The sequence below is a fragment of the Nicotiana tabacum genome, chromosome 18, assembly GCF_000715075.1.
Source record: "Nicotiana tabacum cultivar K326 chromosome 18, ASM71507v2, whole genome shotgun sequence".
Classification (NCBI taxonomy): Eukaryota; Viridiplantae; Streptophyta; class Magnoliopsida; order Solanales; family Solanaceae; genus Nicotiana; species Nicotiana tabacum.
In genome coordinates this window covers 56676639-56702708 of record NC_134097.1, presented here as the reverse complement: position 1 = coordinate 56702708, position 26070 = coordinate 56676639, and the positions used below count along the sequence as shown (strand labels likewise).

The window sequence follows — 26070 nt, the reverse complement described above, 5'->3', positions numbered from 1 at the left end:
GTAGCTCGTAGGAACCCTAGTTCGGGCGGCGCGCAGAGGTGCGTGAGGGACTTTCTGCGGGAGCGAATGACTAGGGTTTTATCGCCTGACTTTTCCGAACAAGATAGTAGTGTTGGTTTTCACACAACACTCACCGATGAGGAAACAACGCAAATCAATCTTGATTCGTCTACCGGAAAGACACAAGGTGACTGAATTTTTTTGTTCCGATGAGACTGGAATTTCTGGGGTTTGGTCGCACAAGGGTTTCGAATTTAATGGTGGTACTGGTATATGTACAGTACCACTGTAGCAATAATGAACCCTGCGAACAAGACAAAGTTGCCGGAAAATTGCACGGCGATGAGATCTTTCTTCCCGGATGTCACTGGAATGACGCACAACGATAATTTTCTCACTGAAGCTCTGATACCATGTGAGAATGTACGGGAGAAAAATCTATTTATTAACAATTATACAATGATCCCTATATATAATACCTATATACTCTTACTACATATAAGACTAGGACATATTCTACTCCTACTACATATGAGACTAGGACTATTTATACATAACTATCTAACATCCTCAATTTCCAAGGTAAACACATTTTGGCAAGCATTAAGTGACCACAACGCAAACATTGAACAAGATAGATATGGTATACTGGCAATAGAAGATTCAAAGAGGAAAGAAACTGAATTGCAGTAAGCAAACCCTGTTCATATTCCCGTATCCGACGTTCGACATTTTCAACATCTGCTGCTTGCCGCAAGATACCTTCAACTCTCACTCCTGGAAAATATTATAAATCAGCATCATGAAATGAGAATTCACAGACATTAAATAACTAAATAAACTTTACAACTAATGAGAAGCATTAGTTGAAGATTATAGCTCAATAGAACTTTGGCATATTGTGTACCCAGAAATACTGCACTTAGAACACCAAAGCAGAGAGAGGATGTAGTTCATCTTCTGGTTGAAGTAAATGCTTTATTTATAATCCTTGACTACACAAAATAATGTAATCCGAGTTCCAGAAAATGTCAAAGTAAAAGGGTCTCAGAATAGCCTCCTACTTTATTGTTTAAGCAGCAACTCACTGATACCTCCATTCACTGTTTTATATATGTACATGTAATTTACCTATTTGAATTCATTAGTTCCAATAATTTCACTTTCTAGAAAAAAATTGCCATAAATCTATAATTAGGAGCAACAAACTGATCAGATGTAGGTCAACAACAAGCAGGGAGGAAAAAGGAATTTAAGAAATGAGTAGGAAGTTCTTGTAGAGCGTAGGTAGGATTTATCGAAAGACATTGTAAGTGCACCACATTAATCATTTTCTTTAACAGGCAGATGATGATGCATTCAACTTCTAAAAATTATTGTCTTTAAAATGATTCAATCTCCTTTAACATCTTCATAAAGAACTGACTCTTTCTTCCTCAACTAGTTCATGAAGAAGGATAAAATGCATACTGAGCTGAGTTATACCTTCTCAGCGACCGCAATAAACGGGAAGAATCAATTTTTGTTCCTCATGGTTCACAGGAACATTGGTTCTGTGAGAATGAAGAGCAGAAAAAGGCGTAATAATGACCTGATTAATACAAGACACCTATTTATGTGTCAAACAAAATACACATGTATTTAGCCAACAGAACTTCTATTCTATGAACCTGTACTCCCCCCCCCCCCAAAACTTGGAACTTGTTTAAGCTTAAATTATGCTCAGTTCTAAATTAGATGGATAGTGTATGTGCAGATGAGTGTGTATGATGTTGAAATGTGTTCGGGATGGTAACATAAGTGTTGGAGATGACTTGGTGATGTGTTGAGAACGAGAACTTGCAGAACGACTTTCCAAGCACTTAGGGAGCATAAGTTGTATGCTAGATTCTCCAAGTGTAAGTTTTGGCTCGAGGTAGTGCCATTCTTGGGCCATATTGTTGCAAGTGAAGTTATTAAAGTCGATCCATAGAGAGAGCTGGATCCGAAATTTGAAGTTATGGGTTGAGATTTTAGCCCTTTTGAGTTAATGGGTTCTAAATTAATAATTTGTACATAGTAAATGTATTTCTTAAGACAAATACAGGTTTTAAGCTACTGAGCTCTATCAAACCCGTACTTCAAATTGTACACCGGCCCTTGTCCATAGAAAGTAGAAGCAGTCCAGAGTTGACTAAGACCGATGATACCAACAAAAATTTAGAGTTTCATGGAATTGGCCAGGTATTATAGGTTCATTTAAGGGTTTTTTTACTCTTGCTGCGTCATTGATAAGGTTGACAATGAAGAAAGACGCAAAGTTTCAGTGGTTCGACACTGGTGAAAAGAGTGTCTAAGAGTTTTGACTCAGCACCGGTGTTAACCTTGCTGACAGGTTCGGGTGGTCTCGCCGTGCATGGTGATGCTCAAACAGTTGGGTTGGGATGTGTATTGGAAAATGGTAAGGTCATTGCCTACGCTACAAGGCTATTGAAGAACCATGAACAGAACTACCCCATCGTGATTTGGAATTAGCCACGGTGGTGATCGCTTTAAAATTTGGCGTCACTACTCGTATGGTGTACATTTTGAAGTGTACACCATCACAAGAGTCTCCAATAAATTATCTTTTTTTATCACCAAGAAATCTCCAATGGCCAGTAGCACAAGGTTTGAAATTCGATGGATAATAGGCATTGCCCCTCTACTCTTCTCCACTTAAATAACAGACCTTTTGTTTGCGGTAAGGTTCAAAATCATGACGTGTGCCTTAAATAGTTTGGAGTTGTCTCGAAGTGATATGGTAGCCAAAAGGAAAGTTTTTGGAGTTAGACAAGGATTCGAACACAAGGATCCTTCCCTGCACTCACGATAAATGCAAGTAACAAGCAAAGGTTGAAGTAGCCGAAAAATATGTTCACGCCATAACCTCGCATCAAGCAAGTTAGCGTGAACCATGATTTTTCTAGGCCTAGCAAGGGACCAAGCGGAGCAGTAGGGAGAAATCGTGTGAGTAACGCAAAGGCCAAGATGGAAGGCAGGGCAGGGGCGAGTATTGGTGTTGCGTCCCCAAGAATTGCACGAGAAAAAGTACACTCGCGTAACGCAGCTAACACGCAAACGATATTTAGGTGAGGTTGGGAAAGAGTGAGGAAGCACAGCTACGCCTTGTTGCGTGAGTATCGCAAAAGCCATTCCTTGGCAAGCCACCAGGCCGCAAAATATTCTCGTGTCATGTAAGTAACGTGTGAAAAGCCCGGTCAGCCAACACATATGAATAGAGCAAGTTCGGGTATTGAGTCTTTGAGTTAGGGCTTGGTTCCAAAAGAGGGACTTCCTCCCAAGGATAAATCCAACCACCCAAGTAAATTCATTTATGGTACTTTGGGTCAAATACAACCTACTAATGCTAGTCCTATCAATCGCATTTTTGAAATTTTTCTAGAAAAGGTAAGAATCAAGATATGGTTCTCATGTCAAGTACAAATGTTAACTCCATAGAGCCATAGCTCCAGCAACATGTGAACTTATATAGCTATAACATTTATTTGAGGAGTTAACTTCAGAGAGGCAACGCAAATTAAATTCATTTGTGACAACAAAGCTGCAATAAGCATTGCACTTGTTGCTCTTGATCTAATATTCATGAGAGGACCAACTTATAGATTGATTGTCATTTTATCTATAAAATATAAAACTTATCTCCTCTAGTTTTGTTGGCTCAAACAATCACTTGGCAGACAAATTCACTGAAAGCGGTGTAAGGATCAAGGATCAAATATATGTGGTGGCAAACTTAGAGTCTAAGATCACTATACTCCATTTTGGGAGTCTAATAATATTGACCAGATTCGTTAGAATATTTTTTTTTAAGATTCCATAAAATGTTCTGCATATACACTGTAATTAGTAGTAGAATATTCTACATATTCTCTATATTAGTAGTAAAATATTTGCTTACCATATTAGGAGTAGGAAATAATTGGTTACCATACTATTGCTAAGACTCGTAAGTGATGAGCTCTTCTTGTACATTGTTAATCCATTCTTAGAGCAAGACCTCAACAGAACAGAAGTTATTAATAGGGAACATTGTTATCAAAGGCTCATTTAAGGTGCGTTTAAGCCCTGAAGCTCAGAAAAGCTTAGGGAGGGTGCTTCGCCTTGCTTTTGCTGCACTCTAGTATATGCAAGGCACTAAGGTGTGTGCCTCATCGCCAATGAGCTCTATATTGAATCGAGTGGTACTAAACAACAAATATTATCGGCAAATAAGTTTATTACTCCCTCGTTCCAATTTATTTGAACCTGTTTGACTGGGCACGGAGTTTAAGAAAGAAATAAGACTTTCAAAACTTGTGGTTATCCTAATATTTGTGTGACTATAATTCTTTTAAAACTTGTGATATTAAACATGCCAAAGTATTTGTGTGGCTATAAAAGCTTATCAATAAGGGTAGAACTAGAAGTTTAAGTTAAATTGTTTCCAAATTTAGAAAGAGGTCATTTTTTTTAGAACAGACCAAAAAAGAAATAGGTTCAGATAAACTGGAACAGAGGGAGTAGTTGTTAAGGAAAATATTAAGAATGAATTTGTTTCTTTTATCATAAATGACATATGAATTTTTAATTTTTTTCCTTAGTTGCATCTTTTTTACTTAAGCCCGCACTTTAGTTGCGGTTTGGGCTTAAAGCCCCAATCGACATGGAGCGCTTTTAGAGCTTTTTGCTTTTGACAATACTGATAGGGAATATGTTGCACTTACCTTTAAGAGGAGAAATAAATATTTCAGGAATATGAAGCTCAGAATCTAGAAGAACTAATACATCCAGACATCAACGTTTAATATTAATTTGATACAGTAGGAGGAGAAGCTCACCATGCTCTTCTATGAACCTAAGGGCCTTCTCCAAGAATGATGGGGTTCCATCAATATCTTCCAAAGCAAGTAAAACTGGCTGACCAAGGACCAAGGACTTCACAGGCTCTCTTTCATTTGCTACAGAATCAAAACCATGAAATTAAAAGTTAGATCCATGAGAAAAATCATTAAAACACCTTTACGGACAAGTTATGAAAGGATTATCATGTGGTGCATAATAAAAAAAGATTGTTATACAGGAACTGTCTTACCAAATTTTAAGACATAGCTTTACTAATTGGTATACAAGAGCTAGTTTAGCTTTACAAAAAAGAATTTTAGTTCAAAATTATTACGATTTCTTACTACATAATACTGTTGATGACTTCTATTTTTATAGAAAAAGATGTTTCTCTTTAGTTGCTACAGCACACGCCTACTTTGAAATGCTTGCTTTTTAACTTTAAGGGAGTTATTTTCATCTTAGGTATTGTTTTCTAGGCATTGCTAGTTTATGAGTTCTTATACTCCACATTGTATCCCAACACAAAATAATAAATACATTCCCATGTAAGTTAAAAGATCTCAGCTTTAAGGGTTAATAGATAATCTCAGCAATATTTATTTGGCAACTCGAATGGGTAACCAAATGATTATCTTTTAACCCTTAAAGCCATGCAGGTTAGGTCAATGCAGTTGCAACATTCAGAAAACCTCATCGGGCATAAGCCCTTGAAATAACTCTGTTGATATGTGATAATCATTTCAGGCCAGATGAGCAGCAAAATCTCAATGAAGTGGTTGTACAGTTGCACTGTGGACGAGTAGATTATAGTTAGACATTGTGATGCTGAGATTTAATGACATCCCCTTCAAAGAGTTTGGCATCCCCTAAATGTAACCGAACTGTTGCCAGCCCTTCACCGATTTTAATAATGCAAAAGAAATAGATATTCACAACCAAACACACAGACACATTTAGACAAAATGATGAATGTTATAGCTTAAAAATCAAAAAAGCACAAGCAGAATGAAATTCTGTTTTCTCGCAAAAGAATTGTCTTGTAAATCAAATGTAAGGAAGGCTATATAATAGGCAGATTTTCCCCACAATTTGTTCTTATAACTGACAGATATACGTCAAAGGTTCACATCATTTATAACCATATGAATGAGAAGCTTACACTGCTCTGATGAATGGTCAACTGCATTTCCCTGATCATTCCTAGATACTCCATTTTGGGTAGTTACAGGATCAGCACTTGGTGCACTTGCCAAAGCCTCCTCAAGTGCTGCTTTCCACTCAAGCAAATCCTCTAGTGTTTCAGCCTGTGGCAGGGAACCTCTTAGAACTTAATCAAGCAAGCTTCATATATTTCTAGAAGCACATACCCAGAGCAATGATAGTACTAATGATGATGAAATGACAACAATGTAAAGCATAAACAGAAAGTTGAGAGAACCCTGTTAGAAATGGCAAAAGAAGTTTTACTGTCATGAATTCATTGCTGTCATGGTAACAGAAGATAATTGCCACCATAAAAACCAAGGGCGCAAGGACGTGACTGACTAAACATGAAAATAAATGTAGACCATTAGCCTACAGTTTTCACAATGTACTTGTTAGAGATAGCTATGTAAATGTTAGAGATAGCTATGTAATTGTCCCACATTAGGATAGGAGTAGTATCCCTCTTGTATAGAGTAGCTATAAATAGCACCTCTTGTATTGCATCACACACAATATCAATATATCATATTTTATCCCGTGCCTTCTCACATGGTATCAGAGCTATCGTGAGAGATTTATCGCTGTGCATAAATTCCAGCGATTCCGGAAAGTAAAATCAGTCACCGGAACCCTTTTTTTCCGGCAACTTTCAAAGTTGTTTTGCGTCTGCTTTGTCTCGGTCAGTGTTGTGCACAAAATCCAACACTACCACAAGAGTAGTTACTGTCCGGCGACCAAATCCCAGTGAAAATCTCCGGCGGTACTGTAGCTGTCCAAAGAAAATTTTCCGGCGCAGTTCCAACGTAGCGTGGGCCACCTTCCGGCCATTTTTTGGCGACGACTCTTCAAGACAGATTGTTTCCCTTGCAATTCCGAGCCTACCCATCCAGGTTACACCAAATTCCGACCACTTTTTTATTTTTCCGGCGTGAATAGTGATTTCAAAAGGTTGACTTCCGGCCATTTTTTGAAAAAGTTCCTTCAGAACAGTTGGGTCTTCTGGTAATTCCGATCCTACCCCTACTGTTTTATTTCATTCCGACCACTTTGAATATTTTCCGGCTGCAACAGTAACTTTCCAACTGCTACAGTAGTTTACTATTCTGGTTCAGTGTTCCTTACTCTATTTTCAGTGGATTACAGTTGATTATTTCTCTTATTTGGTAATAATTTACAAGATGTCTTTGGGAATTGATGTTTTTGGGTCTAAAAGCATGAGTTCTGGAAACTCTAATGTTATGATTACCTCGGAACCTTTAATGGGAGGTTCAAACTACTTAGCTTGGGCTTCATCTGTCGAGTTGTGGTGTAAAGGTCAAGGTGTGCAAAATCATCTGATTAAACAGTCTAGCGAAGGAGATGAAAAGGCGATAGCGCTTTGGGCAAAAATTGATGCTCAATTATGTAGCATCTTGTGGCGTTCTATTGATTCTAAGTTGATGTCTTTGTTTCGGCCATTCCAGACATGTTATTTGGTTTGGGCAAAGGCTCGTACGTTATACACTAATGATATATCTTGCTTCTATGATGTGATATCACGGATGACAAACTTAAAGAAGCAAGAATTAGATATGTCTACTTACTTGGGTCAGGTACAGACAGTCATGGAGGAATTTGAGACATTGATGTCAGTTTCTGCTAGTGTGTCAAAACAACAAGAGCAGCGACAGAAAATGTTTCTAGTTCTTACACTCGCTGGACTTCCTCATGATCTTGATTCAGTACGAGACCAGATTTTGGCGAGTCCGACTGTCCCTACAGTTGATGAATTATTCTCTCGATTACTTCGCCTTGCTGCAGCACCAAGTCACCCAGTGATTTCATCACAGATACTTGATTCCTCTGTTCTTGCATCCCAGACAGTGGATGTTCGGGCATCTCAAGCTATGGAGAATAGACGAGGAGGCGGTCGTTTTGGGAGATCTAGACCCAAGTGTTCTTATTGTCACAAACTTGGACACACTCGCGAAATGTGTTATTCCTTAAATGGCCGTCCACCCAAAAATGCCTACGTTGCTCAAAGCGAGAACTACAGGTAACCAGGGCTTTTCTGTATCTAAAGAAGAATATAATGAGCTCCTTCAGTATCGAGCAAGTAAGCAAACATCTCCACAAGTAGCCTCAGTTGCCCAGACTGACACTCCTATTGCTGGTAATTCTTTTGCTTGTGTTTCCCAGTCTAGTACTCTTGGACCATGGGTCATGGACTCAGGCGCTTCTGATCATATCTCTGGTAATAAATCACTTTTGTCGAATATTGTATATTCACAGTCTCTTCCTACTGTTACTTTAGCCAATGGATGTCAAACTAAGGCACAAGGAGTTGGACAAGCCAACCCATTGTCTTCTATCACCCTAGATTCCGTTCTTTATGTTCCTGGTTGTCCTTTTAGTCTTGCATCTGTTAGTCGTTTGACTCGTGCCCTCAATTGTGGTATATATTTTATTGATGATTCTTTTATTATGCAGGACCGCAGTACGGGACGGACAATTGGTACAGGTCGTGAATCAGAAGGTCTTTACTACCTTAACTCGCTCAGTCCTTCCACAACATGTCTAGTTACAGATCCTCCAGATCTAATCCACAGACGTTTAGGACATTCGAGTTTATCCAAACTTCAAAAGATGGTGCCTAGTTTATCCAGTTTGTCTAGATTAGATTGTGAGTCGTGTTAGCTTGGGAAACATACTCGAGCTTCCTTTACGCGTAGTGTTGAGAGTCATGTAGAGTCAGTTCAACCTTGGGATATCTTTATTTTGTTAGCTTTATTGATGATTACTCAAGATGTACTTGGCTTTTCTTAATGAAAGATCGTTCTGAGTTATTCTCTATATTCCAGAGTTTTTGTGCTGAAATCAAAAACCAATTTGGTGTCTCTATCCGCATTTTTCGCAGTGATAATGCCTTAGAATATGTATCTTCTCAGTTTCAGCAGTTTATGTCTTCTCATGGAATTATTCATCAGACATCTTGTCCTTATACCCCTCAGCAAAATGGGGTTGCAGAAAGAAAGAATAGGCACCTTATTGAGATTGCTCGCACACTTCTAATTGAGTCTCGTGTTCCGCTGCGTTTTTGGGGCGATGCAGTTCTCACAGCTTGTTATTTGATTAATAGGATGCCTTCATCTCCCATCAAGGGTCAGGTTCCACATTCAATATTGTTTCCCTAGTCAGCCTTATACCCTCTTCCACCTCGGGTTTTTGGGAGCACATGTTTTGTTCATAACTTAGCCCCAGGGAAAGATAAGTTAACTCCTCGTGCTCTCAAGTGTGTCTTCCTTGGTTATTCTCGTGTTCAGAAGGGATATCGTTGTTATTCACCTGATCTTCATAGGTACCTTATGTCAGCTGACGTCACATTTTTCGAGTCTAAACCTTTCTTCACAACTGATGTCACTTCTGCTGACCACCATGACATATCTGAGGTCTTACCTATACCGACTTTTGAGGAGTTTAGTAATCCTCCTCCACCTTCAACCACAGAGGTTTCACCCATACCAACTTTTGAGGAGTCCAGTGTTATCCCTCCTAGTTCCCCAGCCACAGGAACACCACTCTTGACTTATCATCGTCGTTTGCGCCCTACATCAGGCCCATCTGGTTCTCGTCCTGCACCTGACACGGCTCCTACTGCGGATCCTGCTCCTAGTACACCGATTGCACTTCGAAAAGGTATACGGACCACACTAAACCCTAATCCTCATTATGTTGGTTTGAGTTATCATCGTCTGTCATCTCCCCATTATGCTTTTATATCTTCATTGTCCTCGGTTTCCATCCCTAAGTCTACAGGTGAAGCATTGTCTCATCCAGGATGGCGACAGGCTATGAGTGACGAGATGTCTGCTTTACATACAAGTGGTACATGGGAGCTTGTTCCTCTTCCTTCAGGTAAATCTACCGTTGGTTGTCGTTGGATTTATGCAGTCAAAGTTGGTCCCAATGGCCAGATTGATCGACTTAAGGCACGTCTTGTTGCCAAAGGATACACTCAAATATTTGGGCTAGATTACAGTGATACCTTCTCTCCAGTGGCTAAAGTGGCATCAGTTCGCCTTTTTCTATCCATGGCTGCAGTTCGTCATTGGCCTCTCTATCAGTTGGACATTAAGAATGTCTTTCTTCATGGTGATATTGGGGATGAGGTTTATATGGAGCAACCACCTGGTTTTATTGCTCAGGGGGAGTCTCGTGGCCTTGTATGTCGCTTGCGTCGGTCACTTTATGGTCTAAAGCAGTCTCCTCGAGCCTGGTTTGGTAAGTTCAGCACGGTTATCCAGGAGTTTGGCATGACTCGTAGTGAAGCTGATCACTCTGTGTTTTATTGCCACTCTGCTTCAAGTCTATGTATTTATCTGGTAGTCTATGTTGATGATATTGTTATTACGGGCAATGATCAGGATGGTATTACTAATTTGAAGCAGCATCTCTTCCAGCACTTTCAAACTAAGGATCTAGGCAGATTGAAGTACTTTCTAGGTATTGAGGTTGCTCAATCTAGCTCAGGTATTGTTATTTCTCAAAGGAAATATGTGTTAGACATTCTTGCGGAAACAGGGATGACAGGTTGCAGACCTGTTGACACTCCGATGGATCCGAATTCTAAACTTCTGCCTGGACAGGGGGAGCCGCTTAGCGATCCTGCAAGCTATAGGCGGCTGTTGGTAAATTAAATTATCTCACAGTGACTAGGCCCGACATTTCTTATCCTGTGAGTGTTGTAAGTCAGTTTATGAATTCTCCCTGTGATAGTCATTGGGATGCAGTTGCCCGCATTATCCGGTATATAAAATCGGCTCCAGGTAAAGGATTACGGTTTGAGGATCGAGGTCATGAGCAGATCATTGGGTACTCGGATGCTGATTGGGCAGGATCACCTTCTGATAGACGTTCTACATCTGGATATTGTGTTTTAGTAGGAGGAAATTTGGTGTCCTGGAAAAGTAAGAAACAGAATGTAGTTGCTCGGTCTAGTGCAGAAGCAGAATACCGAGCAATGGCTATGGCAACATGTGAACTAGTCTGGACCAAACAATTGCTCAAGGAGTTGAAATTTGGTGAAATCAGTCGGATGGAACTTGTGTGCGATAATCAAGCTGCACTTCATATTGCATCAAATCCGGTGTTTCATGAGAGAACTAAACACATTGAGATTGATTGTCACTTCGTCAGAGAAAAGATACTCTCAGGAGATATTACTACGAAGTTTGTGAGATCGAATGATCAACTTGCAGATATTTTCACCAAGTCCCTCACTAGTCCTCGCATTGATTATATATGTAACAAGCTCGGTACATATGATTTATATGCTCCGGCTTGAGGGGAGTGTTAGAGATAGCTATGTAATTGTCCCACATTGGAATAGGAGTAGTATCCCCTTTGTATAGAGTAGCTATAAATAGCACCTCTTGTATTGCATCACACACAATATCAATATATCATATTTTCTCCCGTGCCTTCTCACAGTACTATTGGTGCAAATGGCACTTTTTGAGGCAGTATCATCAAGGTAGGGGTAAGGTCTATTGGAAACCACCTCTCTATCCTTAAGGTAGGGGTAAGGTCTGCGTACACACTACCCTCCCCAGACCCCACTTGTGGAACTATTGGTGCAAATGGCACTTTTTGAGGCAGTATCATCAAGGTAGGGGTAAGGTCTATTGGAAACCACCTCTCTATCCTTAAGGTAGGGGTAAGGTCTGCGTACACACTACCCTCCCCAGACCCCACTTGTGGGATTATACTTGGTTTTTTGTTGTTGTTGGTTTTTTGTTGTTGTTGTTATCGTTGTTGTTGTATCATCGTCCATTGCAACAGAACCTTGTGAAATTATTACACGTCGTAAGTTTAATAACCTTGATACCGTTATATATATATATTTGATATGGTATTTTAAGTGGAACATTTTTGTAATTTTTTTTGAAAAATATGATTTTATATAGTTATTAATACTACTACTTCCGAATATACTTTAAATTGTACACTTAATATGTTTGTGAGATTTTCTTTATTGTAAAGATAAAAATTATTTTCTCACAAGAAATGAAGGTTATCTTTTTACCATTTTAAGAATTACGCGTATGAAAATTTGTACTCTTTATATGAGATTAGGAAAATTAGAAGTTAAGAAAATATGTGTATTTTTACATGGATGTTTTAATGAAATAATAGCGTATGTATTAATTTTATATGGTACCACATGACCATGATAGTAAGAGGTATAAAGTGTGTTAAAAGTGAGTAGTATTTTAAGTAATTTGAGATAACTTTTAATTATACAGGTAATTGGTTAATTACCAGGTAACGGAATATTACCTAATTAATTAATTGGATATGGAATAAGATTAAAGCCCCTCCCCACACCCACGTGGCAGCGAGACACAAACCAAACAAATGACTCCTGGTCATTTATGATTAGGTGGCAACCAATTTGGTTACTTAGTTATAATACTAGTATTTATTTTGAAACTACCCCATGAAAGATTGCTAGCTAGGCCTACACGTGCTATATCAATATAAGAAGGATTGAGCTCTACTGAGGGGATCCATAGCTCAAAATATTTGTTGCATAGTTACTGTCCTCTTTGGTAGTATACGTAAGTGTGCATTGAAGAAGATTTCATGGTCTTCAATAACAGCATCTTAGATCCAATAAGGGAGTGATTAAGTGAAACTTGGTACTTGTATAGGAGATTAAATTGGTCACCCAATTTATAATCTGCTCTAGTCACAATCTTTCCGTTTCTGAGATCCAAAGTGTAGTGCTTGTACCCTCTTTTATTGCTATGAAGATCCTGTGGCTTATCTGAAAATAGATATGCTGAGAAGCCTCTAATTCGATCCGCCGTTACTTGTTTTTCGTAAAGACGTGTGTTAGAGCGATTGTCAAGAGAATCGGCTCAGGTATGTTAAGGTTAATCCTTCTTTCTTTTGCATGATCCAAGTAACGATACGTAAACGTAATGATATTCCATAGGTGGTTCTGTTCTTAGCAGTTAAGGATGTCTATGTTATTCATTCTCGTAAAGTGATATTCAAGCATGTCTAAGTACGTATCTAGTTCCCTATTGAGGTATATGATAAAGATATTAATGTTCATAATATAAGTGATACGTGCATCTTCATGCATTTACCACCGTGCTATGGCCGGTTAGGCAGTTATACATTTACCACCGTGCTACGGCCGGTTGGACAAACATGCATTTATCACCGGGCTGCGGTCGGTCGGGCAGTTACTACCTGTTGGGCAGTTATGTATCATTGTTTACCACCGGTTGGGCAGTCATGCATTTACCACCGAGTTACGGCCGGTTGGGCAGTTACACATTTACCACCGAGCTACGGCCGGTCGGGCAGTCATACATTTACCACCGTGCTACGGCCGGTTGGGCAGTTACCACTGATCAGTTGGGCAGTCATGCATCATACGATATGGATAATAGTCTCAAAGAGAAGCATTATATATATGTAAGTATAATAAGTATGCATATGCGGTGGCACTTCGGAGATTCAGGTTGATTCTTATATGTCCTTAATTAATGTTGACTTATTATTGTGTTTCAGTTCCGCCTTACATACTCAGTACATTATTCGTACTGACGTCCTTTTGTTGGGGATGTTGCATTCATGCATGCAGGTATAAATAATCAGTTTGACGAGCCCTCATAGTAGACGAGATTGGCATTCACCAAAGGATCGGTAAGACTCCACCTCATTCGGAGTGCAGCCGAGTCTATGAATCATCGTGTCAGAGTTTGCTACAGACTTGTAGGTAGGCCGGCACCTTGTCCCATTTGATGTCAAATAATCTTCGAGGCTTTGTAGATAAAGGTTCATTATGTACAGTATGTCAGAGGCCTTGACGGCCCATATGTATTCATGTTATAAGAACTATGGTTCATTGATACGAGTTGTGGCCCACTTATAGTTATACATTACAAGTTGTAGCCATGTTGGCCTATGATAGTTAGAAGAAAAAAAAAACAAAGAGTTACAGAGTGGTTCGCTCGGGCGAGTACGGCACCAGGTGCCAGCCACGCCTCCCCAAGTTTGGGGCGTGACAAAGTGGTATCAGAGCGGGTCGTGTCTTAGGGAGTCTACAAAGCCGTGCCTAGTAGAGTCTCACTTATGGGTGTGTTGCACACCACATTTATAATTGAGAGGCTATAGGGCATTTAGGAAATGTTACCCTTCTTTTGTTTTCAGATCGTGCCATTGAGCTGAGCCGCAAGAAGTCAATATGAAGTTTGCGCCAGGTTTTGTATGCACTAGAGGTGCAGGTATTACAGTAGAGCTTTAAGGCGTAATTTTCACCTATGTTAAAGGGAGGTTATGAAAGAAACAGAAGATACGATGCGAGATTGAAGGGTAAGTAAGGTAAAGGTTAGGAAGATACAAGATACTCTAGTACAAAAGGTTGTTAATAGTCGAGACTTCGGATATAGATTTGGTTTTAGTTTAGTTACAGAGGAGACCCTAGTGAAAATTTTGAAAATCTCTAAGAGTTACATTCGAGGACGAATGTTCTAAAGTGGGAAGGATGTTACACCTCGCAAGTTTAATAACCTTTATATATATATAATTTTATATAGTTATTAATATTACTACTTCCGAATATGCTTTAAATTGTACACATAATATGTTATAGTTTATGAGATTTTCTTTATTGTAAAAATAAAAATTATTTTCTCATAAGAAAAGAAGGTTATCTTTTTACCATTTTAAGAATTAAGTGTACGAAAATTTGTACTCTTTATTTGAGATTAGGAAATTTAGAATTTAAGAAAATATGTGTATTTTTACATGGATGTTTTAATAAAATAATAGTGTGTGTATTAATTTTATATGGTATCACATGACCATGATAGTAAGAGGTATAAAGTGTGTTAAAAGTGAGTAGTATTTTAAGTAATTTGAGATAATTCTTAATTATACGGGTAATTGGTTAATTACTGGGTAACAGAATATTACCTAATTAATTAATTGGTTATGGGATAAGATTAAAGCCCCTCCCCACCCCCACGTGGTAGCAAGACACCAAACAAACAAATGATTCTTGGTCATTTATGATTAGCTGGCAACCAATTTGGTTACTTAATTATAATACTAGTATTTATTTTGAAACTACTCCATGAAAGATTGTTGGCTAGGCCTACACGTGCTATATCAATATAAGAAGGATTAAGCTCTAAAACGGGAATCCATAGCTCAAAATATTTGTTGCATAATTACTGTCCTCTTTGGTAATATACATAAGTGTGCATTGAAGAAGATTTCATTATCTTCAATAACAGCATCTTAGATCCAATAGGGGAGTGATTAAGTGAAACTTGGTATTTGTATAGGAGATTAAATTGGTCACCCAATTTAGAATCTGCTCTAGTCACAATCTTTCCGTATCTGAGATCCAAAGTGTAGTGCTCGTACCCTCTTTTATTGCTATGAAGATCCTGTGGCTTATCTGAAAATAGACATGCTGGGAAGCCTCTAATTCGATCCGCCGTTACGTGTGATCTTCGTTACGCCTTCCGCATGTGTAGGCAGTAGAATCTATCCCGGGGTCGTTACATTTGTTAAGTTAAACCCGGCCAGAAGCTTTGTTGCCGGAACTATGTGTCCCCTATTAACTTTGCTTCTCTAAAACTCTCCATTGTATGATATTGGCTGAACTACCTGGATCAACTTACACATGATTAATTTTGAAATATAAAACATTAAGAGATATTGCTAGAGCATCATTGTACAGTGGAAGAAGTCTATCAATCATCTTCTGTGAAAGTGATGTCATCTTCTAAAGCTTCTCGGATCCTGTTGCCATGAGTTATCGATATCTTCGTCTTCTTTACTGCTGAAAATGTGACCCCATTTACCTTGTCACCGCCAAAAATCATGTTTATCGTCCTACGAGGTGACCCTGCAGCCGGTTTAGATGGCTCCCCAGTGTCTCGATTTTTTCCATAATTATTTTTGGCCCGATCACTTAGAAATTCTCTAAGGTGACCATTCTTCAACAACGCTGCAACCTCTTCACGAAGGTGCTGGCAGTACCCAATCATATGACCATGTGTTCCATGAAACTCACATCATAGATTAGGATCCCTTTGACTAGGATCCGATCGAATTGGTTTCGAAACCTAGCCTCCTTAATGTTTCTCATAGCCGACACTAACTCTACTAAACTAATGTTAAAGTTGTAGTCGGATAACCGAGGATACGCTAAATCTCAGGACTCCGATGCTACTTTCTCTTGTAAAGTTCTGCTACTTCGACCACGATGCATTCTTCTATCGGAAGCAAACCTATCCGATGACTGAAAACCTTTATTTTTTCGCCCATCAGCCCTTTTGTAAGGCTGAAACCGACCTGTGGAAGATCTCCGATCTGCATCAACATCAGCTTTAAACCTTTCCTGATTCTGATCACGATTACGTTCTTTGGAAGATACCGAGGAACTCAGTTGATCATCTTCTATTCTAATCTTTGACTCATAGCGATATGTGGTTGCCTGAAATTCTTACAAGCTTTCCTTCAATTTCCTGGAGGCATTGGAGCTCAATGGGTTGAGACCCTTTGTAAACTCTTCAGCTGCCAACTCATCCGGTACTGCTAGCAACAACATCAACCGGAACACGAACTCTTGCAATAGTTCGAATTCTCCTTGGGCTATTCTGAATATTTCCGCGTTCCTTGCTTGGACTTTTCTTGCCCCAGCATGAGCTTGCAAGCATTTCAAAAAAATCAATGGAATACTCAGGTAAAAGAGAATACCAAGTTAAAGCACCCTTCGTCAGGGTTTCACCAAATGTTTTCAACAAGACAGATTCAATCTCGTGTTGGGCCAAGTCATTTCCCTTTACAATCGTAGTATACGTCGTGATATGCTCCTATGGATCCGAAGTCCCATCATACTTCGAAATATCCAACATCTTAAATCTTTTTAGAATCAACTCTAGGGCCGAACTTGGTTTGAACGGCAACAGTGTATACTTCTTGGAATCCGGTCCCTTTAGCACTGATGCCGCTCCCAGGATCTAATCCACTCGAGCATGAAATTCTTTAGCATTTTGGTCCATTCGTTCATTCATTTCCCTCATGAATCTCATGAGCTCGGTTTTGAAAGGATCACTATCATTATTGTCATTCCTAGATCCACTATCTGTACCACCTGCTTCGTTAAAACTGAACTCCTCCTTTGGAGCGTCATTACCGGTTCTTTGAACTGTTTGATTTGCAGGAACGCTGGGAGGAATCCGAACTCCTCCATTTGATTTATTGGAAGCAACCGAAAGGTCCTGCTTCAATTCTGCCATCACCCGGTCTTGCCTTGAGAGGTGATTCATAATTTCTCTTTGTTGGTCCCTCAGAATTTTGACCGTTTCGAACAACGTGTTCATCATCCGCATCATCAGGAGTTGGACTTCTTACATGCCAGATTTTGACTTTCGCGAACTTGAGTTGTTTCATCTTCTTCGTTGCGAGTTTTGCTAGTTGAATCATCACGTTGGAACACATCCTCACGTTCGATTTGTGCTCCAATATTGTAGGAATTGTTTACATTGTTAGCTGCCATATCTGATTTTTCTTTTGCTAATAGGAAAGAATCAAACTTTGTTAGAGACACATGAATGGATCAAAGTAATTACACAATTGTATATGTCCCATGGTGGACGCCAAACTGTTTACCCGTGAAACGGTACAGTTGAATTTGTAACGTGGTTTATAGACATGTGAATTGATTTGATCTAGAAATATGAAATAAGTAAGAAAAAAAATAAGATTATAAAATAACTTAAAGGAAATACAAGCCTGGCTGTATGACGAGCCTCTTCGGAAGCGATAATAAGAACAATGTTAGGAACAAAAAAAGCAGGTATTTTTATAGAATGATAGCAAGTTACAGTCTTTGAGTATAGATGATTTTTCGTGCCTTACAATGGATACCGATTCTCCTATTTATAGCTCTATTTAGAGAGACAAGATCCCGAAATCAAGCTCCTCTTGAATGAGAATAAAACTGCCATTGATGGCTGCATAACGGTTGGCTATTAATACAGAGATTCTTTGTAACGGCTGTTCATTGAATGTTGTTTTTCTCAAACGATATCTTTCTTTCAAATCTTTGTTATTGGTTCCCATGCCTTCGGAATTTACACGGTACCGGACTCATGTTTGTATAAGATGTCAACTATTAGCTGACTCACATAATACCTGTCTCCGGTTACACGTGTCTCCTTGTCATTCATTCACATATCGCTAACTAATTTTACCTCATACAGTAGGGTGTATGCAGACCTTAACCCTACCTTGTGAGAGGTAGAGAGGCTGTTTTCGTTAGACCCTCTGCTCAAGAGAAATATTTTTGGAACAGGTTTAAAAAATACCAGGGTAAAAAAGTATTGACCGCAAAATAGTAAAGATAACCAAAGTAAAAAAACCAATAATAGTAATAAATCTGGAGAATAATATAATAATAGAATAATAACAAAAATACTGATAAAGAAAAGAGGGACCAGATGAAGTGCTCTAAACTAGAACCATGATCTCCTACAGAAAAGAGAGAAATCGCTCGACTACGTACTAATCTTCTATCCTAATCTTCGACCTCCACGCTATCCTATCTAGGGTCATGTCCTCGGTGAGCTGGAGATGTGTCATATCCTGTCCAATCACCTCTCCCCAATTCTTCCTCGATCTACCTCTACCTCTCCTTAGGCTTGCCCACTTTTTGTGGGCTAAATTTAACACCCTAAATAGTAATGCAGCTAAAAGTCAAGAACGAGAATGGGAAGTAGCACCGCAACTCCGGACCGAAAGCACACATGAATGGCAAGTGTGTAAGCGCATATTTTCTGTCTTTCCTTTCCCTTCCTAGACCGCAAATCAATGCAATATAGAGCAAATTCTATTTGCATGTATAACAGCATGAGAGAATGAATATCAAAGTTTAACAGGAATATGAAAACAATATTAAAGCTAAAAAGAAGCAACCAAAAATATGGGCACCTTAAGTGTGACAGATCGTCCATCACGGCCATCAGGAAAGAGCACAGTCAACAGCTTTTTATCTTCTTTGACAACCACGCTGAAAAATCAGAGGAAAAATAGCATCATTTACCACTCTGGTGTCACTTGAGAAAAGAAAGCCACACTAGTAACTATATGAATCATAGCAAGAAATAATTAGCCAACCTGCCTGAATTGTTGAGATCAATACCTCCAAGGGTTAAATTCACTTCACCTCCCTTTTGCGGAGCAGCATTCTGAAAAGAATCAGCCAAAGAGATGAAGTAACACAGAATAATTTCTAATAAATCAACAAATTCTTCACCAGTGAAGATATTGCATTTTGGTGCATAAGATGAACACTAACAAATAGGATTTGTGGAACAACTGATACTACTACAAAGTCAAAGCAAGAAATTGAACAGAGTAATACAAATGTATCAAGAATCTGGTCTCTGCGATTTTGTGTAGCCAATGGGAATTTTCATGAGTAAATGACAAACTTTAGGCCTGAATGAGGCAAATCAACTGTATATTTCGATATTAGTTTAACCCCATGTCAAGAAACTATATGAGGCAAAGCATTTCGAAGTTCAGTTTTAACTTTTTGTTCTTTAAATGAACCTAGAAAATTTCGGAGGATTTTACATAATTAAATTGCAAGTGAGAGGCGTTTCTGAAACCATTTAACTACTCGATTATTCACATTAAGCCCTTTGACTGCGATTATTCACATTAAGCCTTTCCTCTTCTCAAGAAGAGGAAAGGTGATCAATAAACATTCAATGGGGAATCAGCTCTTAGGTAAACAGTACAATAGTAGGTGTTAGCTGGATTACTCTGAAGCTTGGAAGACCCATACAAATTACATGACAAATAAAAAAGAAGACTCGGGAGAAGGAATTTCTTCTGCCTGGAAGCATCCTTAAAATATAGTAATAGAAACCGGCTTACCTACCTTTGACATAGGTTGAAAAGAACACACTTGTCAGATCCCACATTAAAGAAAAAATGATGTAACAAAAAGAAAGGGAAAAGCTAATGTACCGTAACCATATACTCTTTAAAATGAGATTCAAACTTCACTAGTTCATATAGAGGCTGCTTGTTCAATCTTCTTAGCAGGCATACAGATTTCATTATCAAGTGTAACAGATTATGTGTTAAACTTCTAGATCATATATTTTTCCAATCCTTGACCAAATTAACTCACTAAAAACAACATGGATATTAGAGCAGGTCAAGACATCGTTCTCAGATAGAAGACATAAAGAGTAATGATTGTTTAATTAACACAAAGTTTTAGCTAAGATTGATACTACCAGTTGAGATAGAAGATGCTTTCAGGCCATGGCAACATCACTAGTACAAGAATCATGGTTCTCACTACAACAACAACAATAACCCAGTATAATCCCACTAGTGGGGTTTGGGGAGGGTAGTGTACGCAAACCTTACCTCTACCCTGGGGGTAGAGAGGTTATTTCCAATAGACCCTCGGCATCCTTCCCTCCAAGAACTCCCTACCTTGCTCTTGGGGTGACTCGATCTCACAACCTCTTGGTTGGAAGTGGAGGGTGCTTACCATCAGAGCAACCCACCTTGTCAATCATGATTCTCACTCTAAGCACCAAAAAGTTTTTACTCTTCGATTGCATCATAACATATTAGCCATCAGCAACAAAACTCAAATGGTAAAGTTGACCAAATAGAGGGCTGGCACTGCCTGAACTTTCTCATAATTTGGTAGTAGGTGTTGACATACAAGTTGTCTAGCACATGTACTACATCATAGCTAGCACATGTATATGAGTTGTATAGTAGGTGTAATACAAGTTGTGTACCACATGTATACACATGTACTACATCATAGCTAGCACATGTATATGAGTTGTATAGTAGGTGTAATTAGGTATATGGCAACTAATAGATTAGGTGAATTAGTATTATAAATAGGCCTTGTAATCTTCTCTTCTAGATATGAAATATAGAACTTCTTTGGTTTCTAACATGGTATCAGAGCATTGAAGTTTTTTCATCAGTTTGTTGTTGGGAATTTTTTTTTCCCCGTTCAAATTATTTTTGTTCAGAACAGTCTTTCGCTGCTTTGATTCTATTTCACTATTTCCGGTCATTTTTTGCCCCGACCACTTCTTTACAGATTTTTCTATTCACTATTCCGACCAAAGTGGTACTGTCAGAATTTTTTTTTCCTGACAACTTTCATTTTCCAAGATCACTGTTCCGGCAATGTTCACTGTTCACTGTTCACTGTTCAAATATTACTATTCACTGTTCACTGCACTGTTCAAATTTCACTGCATTGTTCTTGACTATTTGATTCTGCTATTATTCGGGTGCAAGATGACTGAAACGAAACCTACCGTTGATGTCATTCCGGTTATGTCCAAACTTACGGAGAATAAGTTCATGGGTTCCAATTACATGGATTGGAGTAAGACGATCCGTCTCTATTTGCGGAGCATCGACAAAGAGAACCACTTGGTTGATGATCCACCCAAGGATGAGACTAAATCAGTCTGGTTAAAGGAGGATGCAAAATTGTTTCTCCAAATCAAGAATTCGATGCACAGTGAGGTAAATGATCTTGTTTCTCATTGTGATTATGTGAAGGATCTAATGGATTATTTAGATTTTTTGTACTCTGGCAAAGGAAACTTGTCTCGCATGTATGATGTGTGCCAGGCATTTTACCATCCATCCATGCAAGATCGCTCTCTCACCACTTACTTCTCAGAGTTTAAGAAGGTGTATGATGAGCTTAATGTTATATTGCCGTTTAGTCCAGATGTGAAGGTACAACAGGCTCAGCGTGAACAACTGGCGGTCATGAGTTTCCTTTCTGGTCTTTCTCCCGAATTCGAAGGGGCCAAATCGCAGATTTTATCTGGGACTGCTATCTCTTCCTTGAAAGAGGCCTTTACAAGAGTGTTGCGTACTGAAAAGTCTCATCCAGGTCCGACAGCCACGATCGATAGTGGTGCTCTGCTTAGCCGCGTCCAAAAGAATAGGAGTCATAGTAATCACAATCGAAGTAGCGATAGTCGAGACCTAAAGCAAGGGGAAGTTGAATGTTTTTATTGTCATGACCTCGGTCATACCATACGTTATTGTGTGAAGCTTCAGAATAAGAACAAAAGATCTCAGTATGCCAACATCGCCACTTCCGAGACTATTTCACCATCTCAGTCATCATCTCCTCCTATCAATACTATCCCCGAGTCAGGTAAAACCACTAAGTGTCTCCTCTCTTCGTCATCCAAATGGGTCATTGATTCTGGTGCCACAGATCATATGACAGGTAACTCTAAACTCTTTTCCACTTTTCAGTCACATACCCAATGTTCCACAGTTACTTTAGCCGATGGGTCTACCTCATATGTTTTAGGGTCTGGCACTGTTAACCCAACATCTTCTCTTTCCCTTAGTTCCGTCTTAAATTTGCCTGATTTTTCTTTCAATCTAATATCTGTCCGTAAACTTACTCGTACTCTAAATTGTTGTGTCTTATTTTTTCCCAATTATTGTCTTTTTCAGGATCTTACGACGAAGCAGATTATTGGTAAAGGTTCTGAGTCTGGGGGTCTCTATGTTCTTGAATCACAGGTGCCGAAATCCATTTCTTGTTCAACTGTGTTGTCTCCCTTTGATGTACACTGTCGATTGGGTCATCCATCCTTGTCTAGTTTGAAGAAGTTATATCCTCAGTTCAGAGTATTTCCTCTTTAGATTGTGAGTCATGTCAGTTTGCTAAACACCATCGCCTTCCAAAAACAGGTCGACTTACCTTTTGAGTTAGTTCACACCGATGTTTGGGGTCCATGTCCTATTATCTCTAAAACTGGTTTAGATATTTTGTTACCTTTGTGGATGATCATTCTCGTGTTACTTGGTTATATTTAATGAAAAATCGTTCGGAGTTGTTTTCAATTTTTTGTGCTTTTTGTGCTGAAATAAAAACTCATTTTAATGTTTCCGTTCGTAATTTAAGGAGTGACAATGCAAAAGAATATTTTCGGATTTGTTTAAAGATTATATGGCTACAAATGGTATTCTACATCAATCTTCTTGTGTTGACACCCCTTCTCAAAATGGGGTTGCGGAACGAAAAAATAGACATCTTCTTGAAGTAGGCCGAGCACTCCTCTTTCAAATGAAAGTGCCAAAATGTTTTTAGGCTGATGTCGTCTCTACAGCTTGTTTTTTGATAAATCGTATGTCATCTTCTGTACTTCATGGTAATATTCCTTACAACATTCTTTTTCCTCTAAGCCATTATTTCCTATTGAACCCAAAATATTTGGTTGTACTTGTTTTGTTCGTGATGTTCGTCCACAAGTAACTAAATTAGATCCAAAGGCCCTTAAGTGTGTGTTCTTAGGGTACTCACGTCTTCAGAAAGGTTATCGGTGTTATTCTCCAGATCTCAAAAGGTACTTAGTGTCTGCCGATGTCACATTCCATGAAAATTATCCGTTCCTTTCTTCATATGTTTATAACAGTCCTGAGGAAGAAGATGATACTTTCGTCTACACTGTCACACATCCAGTTAGTTCTCCAACACCTCTTCCTCAGTCACCCGTTTCCCTCGATCGACCATCCGAGCAGCCACCTGTTCTTCGTGTGTATACCAGGTGGCAACAAACATCAGAACTCGATCCTTTACCTACTTCTGCTTCGTCGGTAGATCCAACCTCCTGTGTTTCAGATCCTAGTTTGGATCTTCCTATTGCCATTCGCAAAGGTACACGACAATGTACTTATCCTATTTCTTCTTTTGTGTCTTATGACCATTTGTCTACTTCTTCTAGCTCGTTTATTGAATCACTAGATTCTGCTAGGATACCTAAAACTGTTCGTGAAGCATTGTCCCACCCAGGTTGGCATGATGCAATGATAGAAGAGATGATGGCTTTAGATGAGAAGGGTACTTGGGAGTTGGCCGATCTGCCCACTAACAAAAAGGCTATTGGGTGCAAGTGGGTATTTGCTGTTAAGTTTAACTCCGATGGGACAGTAGCTCGCCTTAAGGCACGCCTTGTTGCAAAAGGGTATGCACAGACCTATGGAGTCGACTATTTGGATACTTTTTCCCCGGTCGCCAAGTTAGCTTCTGTTCGATTATTCATTTCCATGGCAGCTACTTATGATTGGCCTCTGCATCAGCTTGATATAAAGAATGTTTTTCTACATGGAGATCTTCAGGAAGAAGTATATATGGAGCAACCACCTAGGTTTGTTGCTCAGGGGGAGTGTGGAAAGGTATGTCGTCTTCGAAAATCTCTTTATGGGCTGAAACAGAGTCCTCGTGCTTGGTTTGGCAGATTTAGTGAGGCTGTTCTAGAATATGGGATGAAGAAAAGCAATTGCGATCATACGGTGTTTTATAAAAAGTCTGATGATGGTATTCTTTTATTGGTAGTATATGTTGATGACATCGTTATTACTGGAAGTGATATTACAAGAATTTCAACTCTAAAGTCTTTCCTTCACACTCAATTTCAGACGAAAGATTTAGGGCAACTAAAGTATTTTTTGGGAGTTAAAGTTACACGGAGCAAGAAAGGCATCTTCTTGTCCCAAAGGAAATATACTCTTGACTTGTTAGCTGAAACTGGAAAGTTGGGATCTAAACTATGCAGCATGCCAATGGTTCCTAACACACAACTCGTAAAAGAAGACGGTGAGTTATTCGAAGATCCAGAGAAATATAGGAGATTGGTTGGGAAACTGAACTATCTTACAGTAACTCGTCCCTTTTTTCCTTTTTAGTTTTTATTTATTATTTTTTTGGAATATTGTTGTCTTTTTGAACCTTCTATATAGCTTCATACAGGGAAACAACCCCAAACTAATAATTTTCTAACTATTAACCCATGTAATATATATATATATAAAGAGTTCATATTCAGATTCCTTCCCACAATGAATTGGTATAACAGAAGTGATCCAGAAAGCTTACTAAGACAATTATGGTATGGATTACAAATGGCAATGCCTTATAAAGCTAGTAACCAACAGAGTCTGAAGCATAGTAGTAACAAACAATCATGGGTACAGTTATAAGAGAGGAAACTCACTGGATCACTTCTATAAAAGACCAACGAGTTTTCTGTTAGAGTGAACCACCTCTTCTTCCATGATGTCCAACCAATTCCTATTGCAAAAGAAATCAGAAACATCTAATTTTATGATAATGAAAAATCTCTCTTACTTTTCTTGCTTTCTAATAAAAATATAGAACATTTGTCAATGTTCACATAAACCTAATTATCAAATATACATTCACACGAACCTCGTGACACATATTTTAAGCATAAACATTACAAAGTACTCACTTGAGATAATGTGATACAAGACTTTAAATCATATAGAACAAAAGAAAGCATAAGACAGGAAACACAAAAGCAGCTATCTATCTAGAAATACAACTTAATGAAATATAAATACTTTGCTTGTCAATAAAGAAAAAAGGAAAGTGGAAATATTAAAACAATGAAAAAAAAGGTTTTATAGTCCAAAGATATTTAATAAGACAGCATGCAGAAAAATAAAATAACAATGATATTTTAGCTAATGAGAAAAGAACTGAGACGCCATCCTCAAAAGTAAAAGAGAAATCTGCATTAAATGATATACCGCTGAACGTATCTGTAGATAAATCAAAATAATATATATCAAAATAAATGATATATATGGCACTACCATTTCTTGTTGTCAAAAAATATATCACTCAAAACTATTACTACAAGAGGGTAGACTTCAAGCATGGCATGGGAGGTTTAAATACAAAGACCTTCTTGTGGAAGATGCTTTCTTTTGGTTCTCAAGGAAGAACAACAGAAACTGAACTTATCATGGTTTCTTTTTCTTTTATTTTTTCACTTTTTGTTGATGAAACATGACTGAAAGCATTATTATGGGTCACCATAGTAGGTTGTGTCAAATAAAAAGGTAGCAAGACCATGTTAT

General features: G+C 38.6%; 1 protein-coding gene across 6 annotated transcripts in view; it reads right to left on the bottom strand.

The window, feature by feature from the left end:
• Positions 1-26070, bottom strand: part of LOC107776387 (rho GTPase-activating protein REN1-like) — a 68952-nt gene that overhangs the window by 40729 nt on the left and 2153 nt on the right. For all 6 annotated transcript variants that reach the window (XM_075236866.1, XM_075236865.1, XM_075236867.1 and 3 more), the window contains 6 exons: positions 25179-25255; positions 19264-19334; positions 19078-19156; positions 6026-6170; positions 4860-4979; positions 700-777 (listed from right to left, as the gene is read on the bottom strand). In XM_075236866.1, the coding sequence (XP_075092967.1) occupies positions 700-777; positions 4860-4979; positions 6026-6170; positions 19078-19156; positions 19264-19334; positions 25179-25255 (570 nt within the window). The remainder of the gene's footprint in view (positions 1-699; positions 778-4859; positions 4980-6025; positions 6171-19077; positions 19157-19263; positions 19335-25178; positions 25256-26070) is intronic.